The sequence below is a fragment of the Oreochromis aureus genome, linkage group 3 (assembly GCF_013358895.1).
Source record: "Oreochromis aureus strain Israel breed Guangdong linkage group 3, ZZ_aureus, whole genome shotgun sequence".
Taxonomy (NCBI): Eukaryota; Metazoa; Chordata; class Actinopteri; order Cichliformes; family Cichlidae; genus Oreochromis; species Oreochromis aureus.
Window position 1 is genome coordinate 87,465,129 of NC_052944.1, and position 9,630 is coordinate 87,474,758.

Below are 9,630 nucleotides of genomic sequence, written 5' to 3' on the forward strand. Positions count from 1 at the left end.
TGACAACTGCAAGTGTCCAGAGTGAGGACAGACTGAGGGACCCACTGCTGCACATCATCTGTGAGGCTTTGCACCCTGATGATCCACCAGGACAAACTCAGCAGTGTGTGAGGAAGAGGAGGAGGAAGAGCCAGCAGCAGCTGACAGATGTGGAGAATAGACATACTGTTCCTGTTTGTGAAGGACTGCTAGAAACATTTAAAATAACTAATTATCTGTCCTGAATCATTATTAGGTAATGTTCAGATAATTTGATCATTCCAGTGTTTTCAGTGTGGGAGAAAGTACTCAGGGCCTTCAAGTTACACACTATGAAAGGCAGCAACAAGTTTAATATTCAGAAACCTAAAGTATGTATCAGCAGCAGAATGGAGCTAAAATAAATGTTTGTTTCAGTTCTATGAAGCTTTCAGTATTTTGGATTAGTAGTACTGCTGTGTTTGTTGCATCATATTGCTGTAATTGTTTATATGCTTTATATATTCTGAGGTAAGTTGATCTATAGTGTTACATCATATTCTATAAGGATGTTATGTGTTTGTATACTTTCTGCCCAGTTTGACCCATTTAGCAGAAGTCAGCCTGTTTAAGGCTCTGATATCTATTCTGTATGACTTAAAGCAGTTATGACATGGTCTGATTTTCTCACCCAATAAAGGGATATTTAATGTATCAGTCTACTCTTCATTCTATCAGACACAGTTATCACAGCTCGTACATTTTCTTTTTACACATATATGTAAGCATTGAGCCAAATTTAGTAATGCCAACATATTACACGGACAATATTTGTCTCTTATATATAATACATCTACATATACACTGTCAAAGATACTTGAGTGTCTTTGAGTGAAGATTTAAGGTGATAGGACATATAAATAACTGCAACTTGAATCTTTACTGAAGCTCAGTATTAGACAGAGTTCACTCACATGAATTTCACTCACATGTGCTGTACCAGTGTACCTGCACATGTGATGTGACAATAGAAGTGATTTGATTTGAGAGTTCAAACTCACTGCTGTAATAACTTATGATTAATATAATAACTATAATATTGGCCATATCATATTTACACTGACTTTAGTCTCATGAACAACATTAGCTAATTGTTATTTACTAGCTAATCTTAAATGACTGTTCAGTACAGATATGAAGGCCAGCAATCATATTTTACAGTCCTGTGGTCTCAGCCTCAGATACGTATTAAATCACACAAAGCTCGTGTAGAAACAAACACACGAACAAAATATGTTCTCCTTCATTTCCGTCAAAGCTGTATGAAACGTTTCCAGCGGTTGGTGTTATGGTTGCTAGGCAACCTGGGCAGCGCGACGGAGGCTAGACCGTCCCATTTCACAAGCCTCGCACTTCCGCCTTAGCGGTCTTTGAGTACGTGCCCTTGAGGATCGTTGAGGCTGCGTACTTAAAGGCTGCAGACCCTGAATTGGGATACAGCCGTTGACTGCTCTTTCTCATAACCACGTTCGGCAGAACAACTTCCGGTTCAAAAGGCTACCGGATCCATCATCCAATCAGTGATGCCTGTTGTTGCAGCATTGGTACCTACCTCTTCCGGTTTGGTTTTTGTTGTTGTGCTTTTCAATTTGTTTTTGCGCTTTTCAATTTGTTTTTTGCGTTAAGTGATTTGTTGTTGCGCTTTTCAATTTGTTGTGCGTTTTGTGATTGATTTGTTTTGCGCTTTTCAATTTGTTTTTGCGTTAAGTGAATTTGTTTTTGCGCTTTTCAATTTGTTTTTGCGCTTTTCAATTTGTTTTTGCGTTAAGTGAATTTGTTTTTGCGCTTTTCAATTTGTTTTTGCGCTTTTCAATTTGTTGTGCGTTTTGTGATTTGTTTTTGTGGTTTGCACTTCAGGGCCACCGTATTAAAGTTATGGCTGAACTGTCCCAGGCATCTTCTGTTGCTCTAACTACAAATGGGTGGAGCTCCAGGTCAACGGAAAGTCACGTGACCGTGACCTCTCGTTATATCACAGCGGAGCGGTAGATAAACTGAAACTGAAATTCAGTTTCCAGTAGCACAGCACCAACAGAAGTTGCAGAATGTGAGCATAAATATACCAAATATACACATATATAAATACAGAGAATACAAAAGGGATAAATAGAATAAATAGGAATAAGAATACAAGGGAACGGCACATTTCAGGTATTGTGAGTCTATTACACCGTTCGATATTAACAAAAACTATTGCACAGTGAAAAGGCACTACAGCTCACTTGTTCCCCCCTCCTCTGTCCCCGTTTCCCCTCCAGCGAGGAGTTAAACAGTTTGATGGCGTGTGGGACAAAGGACGTTTTAAGTCTGCTGGTCCTTGACTTTGGGAGAAGCAACCGGTCACTGAACAGACTCCTCTGGTTGTTTATGGCTGTGTGCAGAGGATGCAGAGGCTGCCCAGCATGGTCCATAATGTCCATATTGCACCTTAATTTGTTTTTATATAAGTGCGTGGAATGAGTCTTCAGTTGAATGTTTTTTAATAGGCAAAAAATACTTAAATAAGTAAACAGTGAGTAGAATTTTTGTCTTTTTTTTCTATTTTTGTTGATTTGAAAATTGATCCGATCCGTGACTTTAAAACCGTGATGCGATCCAAACCGTGAGATTTTTGATCCGTTGCACCACTACTGACAACTGTTGGACCTTAAATATCATTGCAGGCAACTTACTTGAGACTCACAACAGACACTGATTCAATGACCTAGACATACTTGTAAACACTGTAAGGTATTGCACTTTACATGGAATCATTTTATATCTTTTATATTGCAAATATTGCAGACATCTTTAAAATATATTGTGAATGACATTAAGTGAAAATTAAAATGAAAGTAATGTGAATGTAATATTACCCATTTAAATGTAATTGACTCAGACTTTATTATACAATTCTATTCAGAATAATAAGTTTATCCAATGTTTTTGCATTCAGTCTATTGCGTTTTTTTTTTACACCATTTCCCCAGCTTTGGAAAACTCACAGGCACAGATGAAGCTGGGGTACACAAAAGCTGTAAAGCCAGGTGGAAAAGGTTCAGATAAGATGTCTTCCTATTCCCTCAGTACGTTAAAGGATCCTCTGATCTTGGAATGTTTCTCTCCGACACTCTCCACAATACTAACGGGTTGGCAGTCCTTTATAATAAAATTCAGGACTGTCTGGTCCAGAACAATCTTCCTAGATGCTTGATTTCAAAATAATAAAACACATATTAATAAAAATGATAAAGATGATAAAGCTGCTCAGTGTCAATATAGGCCGACCTGTGTTCATTCTCAGTGTGTTTGTGTCCTCATTTTCATGTTTGGCTCTGTAGTGCCTGAACACTGAGGAGGTGCTTTTGTTTGTGTGAGAAAGCTCCGCAGAACAGATGCGACATTTAACCTGCATAAAATGAAATAAATAATTTACACTGCAGGTCACATTGCTGTTTTTCCTATTCTGATAGATTACACTGAAACAAAGACAGACAAACTATTTGCAGTTAAAAGGTGGTGAAATGGTCCTACACAGCAGAAACATTTCCATTTTGTTATGGAGAGATGTGTATTTTTATTTTATCTTTGCGAGAGTAATTTCATGTTTATTTGTGGTGGCGACTCATTCTGTTGGCAGATACGGATGCATTACCTTTTAAACACAGTTTGGCGCGTTGGCAATGAGCGATACAGCAGCTGTATCAATCACGTGACTTTTTCTTAAAGCGACGCACGCACCGATACAGGCTTCGCTAGGTGAGCTTGATACAAGCGTCGGTGCGTCAGTGTTAATGGACCCATCACTATCCCAGAGCCTGTGTCTTGCTCATAGGGCTAATCTATGCACTCAACCTCAGCTACGTTAAAGAACTGAAATCACATTTGAGGTGTTTAAAAACATATTTCTGGAGCTGGATGATCTAAAAGCTAGCCCAAAGGTAAAGCCCACAGTAGTACTTGGCTGGAATACAGTTCAAGAGGAAATGACATATTTTTTGAAGTGGGCCTGTCTATTTTGAACATTGGTTTTGCATTAAGCAATGTTAATGTCAAAGTGGAATTGCTATGTGTAATTTATTGTAACTAAAGTAAAGTACAGTTGCTAATAATAAAATTTATGTAACAATGTGCGTTGACATTTTTTATTTTAATGAAGAAAAGCTTTTCACTGAAATTAGGTTGTTTGACCTTAAACACAAATGTAAATCATGCTGGTTGTAGCAATTGACATAGTCTAACTACAAAAGTCTAAGTTGGATTTACTCAGTAGTGGCTGAGTTGGAATTATCTAAAAGTGCTGTTATGTATCATTTTGTGTAACATGTAAAATTCCTGTCTTCCTATTTCCTGGGTTTTTGCATACCTACCTACACTGATGCACCATTTAAGCAAATAGCTGCTGATTTGCAAAACACAAAACAGGAATTAAACCGCAGAAAACACATAAAGAAGACAACAATGACCTTTAAAATGTAATTTGAAAGAAGCTGAAAGATACAAAACCAAAACTAGACCTGGAGTGTGTGGTACATTTTTCCACATATATTGGAGGAAAAGGTAAAAGGCAAAAACTAATATCATAACAATAACTATGACTATGCTAGAGTTGGCTCCCAGGCATTAAAGTTAAATTGAAGTTAAATTTACAGATACTAGAACATCCAGCAAACATTACAGCTGATATCCTGATAAAATTTGATATCGGGTAAGGTCTGGGGCTCTTACGGTCCCATTTTTTGCTGACATTTCTTTGGTTATCAAACAGTCAAAGCAGAAGGACAGTGTCAAAGCTTTTAAAAGAGACACTGCAGAACAAAAACAAGTGACTAGAGCCAATCAGGAAAACTTCAAGATGAGGCACAAAACTGATTAAAGAGTTTTTACCAAACTACAACTGCAGCTGAACAAATGAGCTGTTGGTGGAACTTTACACTCTGAAATATTGACAGATTTAAAGGATGAGACAGCTCAGCACAGCATGTTATTAACTTCACACATGAAGTGGTTCAGTCCACTTCAGTTTTGCAGTCACCGTCCACATCCTGCTTCTTTATCTGGTCGTCACGGTAACTCTGGACTTTCCTCCAACGAATCCTGAAGTCTGTCAGTCCTTCTGACAGCATGAGGTCTGACAGCTGGACAAAATGTGCAGATGATGAAAAACATGAAGCATAGATTGAACTTGTGTCAAGTTTGTGTTGGTGACTGAACTGCTGACCTGCTGTGAAACCTGCTGCTGGATCTCTGTGCTGTGCATGTCTGCCTCTGACTGAAGCTTCATTTTCAGCACTGATTGCTTTGTCACTGCTAAAAATGAACCACATATAAAAACACAAACATTAGTGTTTTACATGATGACAGGATCTTACAGTGTTTGTATTCTGGACCTCACCTGTGAAACAGAAAAAATTTAGTTTGTAGTTACAGCGAGCATCATACCATTTCCCTGGCATTGAATACATTGATACACAGTACTCAAATGAATTTTTGTTATTAGGCTCAGAAGGCGCCCAGTTAGTGAATGTGGAGGTTGTGTTGTCAGACCAGGGGGCCCAGGGATCCCTGTAGAGACCAATCCACACATACTGAACCCCTGATCCATTCAAAGTGAGCGTGATGTTGGATTTCTCCTCTTTGCGTCTTATACTGGTCAGGTCTGTGTGGTATGTCCTGCAGTATGACTGAGCCTCTGACCAGGAGCGACTCTCCATCACTAAGATGTAACTTGTACTGCTTGCTGTGAAAAATAAAAATAAAAATGGATGAATTTTAAAACATGCACATTATAAATCTCATACAATTGTAGGATACTTAGGGCAACAGATCTTTTTCCTACCATTGTAACACAGGAAAGGGTAAGAATCTCCACAGGGTCTATCGTCCATCTGTGTTTGTCCCTGAAGAGCCACACAGTATTCATTTGCATATACACAGTCTGGTTGGCCGTTAGCCCAGATCAAAAATTCATGTGTACTGCCAACATAAAAAAGTTTTCCCTCCATGGACCACTTCCAGCTGTAGCGATCATTATAGAGACCTAACCAAACCCAATCTTCAAGGTTTGGTGCCATTGAGCGAAGCAGTTGGTTGATGTCGCTGTTGTAGACGGTGACCAAGTCAGTGAAGTGTTCTCTGCAGTAACTCTGAGCTTCAGTCCAGTTCATCAGCTGGTTCACAAAGTGGTGTTCTTTGAGGTTGGGAGGAAGAGTGGAAAGTCCTCCTGAGAAAAATAAAACAAAGGTTTTTTTCTTGTGGAAACTGAGCTCTTGGGTGAATCACTGAAAAAGACAAACTTATAAAAATAAAAATTACAACAGTAGTCATGTTATATGGAGGCTATCAAGCGGTGGGAAGTTAAAAAGAAACATACATAAAAGACAGTCTTACTGTTGTGTCAATCACTGGGGCTTACCCCACACAAAGAGATGAAAGAAGCAAAAACATAGAGTTTATGTTAAGGAGAGATGATGAATGGAAGGCAGAGCCTTCAGTTTTCAGCCTCTTTTCTCTGGAACCAGCTTCCAATTCAGGAGATAGACACTATCTCTACTTTTAAGATTAGGCTTCACACTTTCCCTTCCTCCTCTCATCCTGAGCAGAGAAGAAGACACATGGTTATATATATATATATATATATATATATATATATATATATATATATATATATATATATATATATATATATATATATTAGAGATGGACCGATCCGATATTACGTATCGGTATCGGTCCGATACTGACCTAAATTACTGGATCGGATATCGGCGAAAAATAAAAAATGTAATCCGATCCATTAAATATCAAAAAAGCATCTCACAAAACTCGCAACAAGGCGTAACTCGGCTCATAACCGTAGCACGTCGGAGCAGTGTGCTCACGTGATAGAGCGGCTGTGTGTATTTGTAGCCTCGCTACCAAACCAGCATTTCATCTCCGAGGAAGTTATCCCAGAGAGAAGTAAAGCAAGTGTGTAAGTTCATCTCTGAATGTTTGTAAAGCATTCCCACGTTAAGCTTAACAACCGATATATGGAGCGACTGCCTCTCTCTCCCTCACCTTCCTGCCACTACTTCAATCGTGAAACTGCTTAACGATCAGCTGATCGGCTATTCTGTCTCGAGTCCCTCTCTCTTCTTTGTTTTTGGCCCACTTTGCACCAGAAAGAGGAAACCAGCGGCTGAACAACAGCAGCACGTTTAACCTTGATAAGCTGTTGTTAGAATGTATTTAATATTACTTTCTACACCAGGATCCTTTTCACGTAGCTGACGGCTGGTAACTGTGCAGGGGCGGATCTAGCAAAGTTTAGCCAGGGGGCCGATAGGGCATGAACAGGGAAAAGGGGGCACAAAGACATACTTTACTTTCTTATTCTCATTTAAAATGTCTAGCTTTTAATAAATAATTATCTGAATCTTACACCCAAAGTTTTAATCTGATGTAAAATGTATAGAAGTCCATTACTATATATAGTAACTCTTAAGTCTATATACCCTAGTAAGCTATAGTACTTTTTCCTTTGGGAAGGTACCGTCTGTGAATTCTGCAATTCTGTTGAAGAAAGATGTTGAATCTATTTAATTATTCTTGAAAAATAATTTGTTTCTGTGCATTTTTTTTTCACCCTGCATCAAATTAAAGTTGATTACATTGATTAAGCATCATGAGGCGGAGGGTGGGGGGTGGTTCCCTTTTTTTTTTTTTTTTGCTGGGAGTTTGCAACCCTATTAGTTAGGTTGCTTAATATTTCTGCTAAGTACTCTTTAAAATACCAGAATAGGGAGGATGGAGTAGGTTTAAGTTAGGTTTTAAGTTAGGTAAGGTTTATTAGATTGATCAGTGTTGCTGAACTATGAAATATTTTGGGTGCAGTGTATTTTTTTTTTTACACACAGGTATAACAGAATAGCTTTAGTGTTGTTGTTTATTTAAACTTGAGTATGAACTTATACAAAATGCAGCAAGATATTAAAAAAAAAAGTTTTATTGATTAAAAAGCACACAATATCGGATTCATATCGGTATCGGCAGATATCCAAATTTATGATATCGGTATCGGTATCGGACATAAAAAAGTGGTATCGTGCCATCTCTATATATATATATATATATATACATATATATATATATATATATATATATATATATATATATATATATATATATATATATATATATATATATATATATATATATATATATGTATATAGACATGAGCGAGACAGATAAATATGAAGGCATGCCGGCTCGGACGTCGCCCGGATCAACAAGGTCTGCGTCAGGTGTTGAGGAACCAGGACACCCTGACGACAAGTGGGCTACTGGAACAAGAAGGCATCGGTGGGCAAGAGACGAAAACAGGGCGTTGTTGGAATGCTACTACGCAAGTAACCCTGGTGGAAGGGGTTACATGAATAGGATGAGGGACCTATGGATTCTTCGATACCCAACATCCACAATGACGGCGAAACAACTAGTAGCTCAGTGTTCCAACATTCGAAAGAAGGGACTGCTCTCACAGCTAGAGATTGACGAGGTACAACATAAATGCTACGGCAAGACGGAGTCAGGACGCCAGGTCAGGGGGGAGATATCATCACCCCCACCCAAGATTGGGTACATAGCCCCAAGTGCGATAGGAGAAGGATCGTTGAGTGCGAGAGGAACTGACCTGAAAAATAGGATCATGGCCAAGCTTGAAACCTGGATCCCCCGTAGCCGGTTACCAAGATTACGTGAAGTACCCTCAGAAGGTCTGCTAGATGATGTTAATGCAGCACTACGGACGATACCTACAACCACGATTACCGATCTACAATACGGCAGCAGTGATCAGTGAGATGCTTGGCTACAAGTTGAACAGCCACAAGGGGCAGTACCCTCTATGGAGAAGGAGGCTAGAGGGCAAGATCAAAGTAGCACGGAGGGAGGTTAGCCAACTAACGGAGTTGCAGAAAGGTGCGACAAAGAAGGTGCATAAGAAATACAGCAAGCTGTCCATACCTGAGGCCTTGGAAAGTGCCAAGCAAAGACTCACAGCCTTGGCCACCCGCTTGAGGAGGTACACCAGAGAGATAGAAGGCAGGAGAATAAACCAGCTGTTCTCCACAGAACCAGCAAAGGTGTACTCTCAGTGGCAAGGGAACAATAAGAGAACAGCACCACCAAGGCTGGAGATGGAGCAATACTGGAAGAGCATATGGGAGAAAGACACAACCCATAACAGCAATGCTCAGTGGCTAGCGGATCTGAGGGCAGACCATAGCAACCTCCCTGAACAGGGTCCAGTAACCATCACAGTGGCAGATATCCAAGAAAGGGTCTCTAGTATGAAGAGTTGGACAGCACCAGGGCCCGACATGGTTCACGCCTACTGGCTGAAGAAGCTGACTGCACTCCACGAGCGTCTGGCAGCACAAATGAACCAGCTGCTAGTTAACGAGAGACACCCGGAATGGCTAACCGAAGGTCGGACGGTCCTGATCCCCAAGGATCCCAAGAAGGGACCGGTCCCATCCAACTACCGACCCATTACCTGCCTCAGTACTACATGGAAGCTCCTGTCAGGCATCATATCGGCTAAGATGAACAGGCACATGGGTCAATACATGAGCGGGGCACAGAAAGGGA

The 9,630-nt window shown here is 39.9% G+C and overlaps 1 protein-coding gene across 1 annotated transcript; it reads right to left on the reverse strand.

Moving 5' to 3' along the window:
* Positions 1-5,006: 5,006 nt before the first annotated feature.
* LOC120434552 (E-selectin-like) lies at positions 5,007-5,711 on the reverse strand. The gene is made up of 3 exons (XM_039602807.1): positions 5,393-5,711; positions 5,219-5,307; positions 5,007-5,135 (listed from the first exon to the last, which is right to left on the reverse strand). Exons 1-3 carry the CDS (start codon positions 5,709-5,711, stop codon positions 5,007-5,009), a joined length of 537 nt encoding a protein of 178 aa, XP_039458741.1.
* Between the last annotated feature and the right edge of the window lie 3,919 nt (positions 5,712-9,630).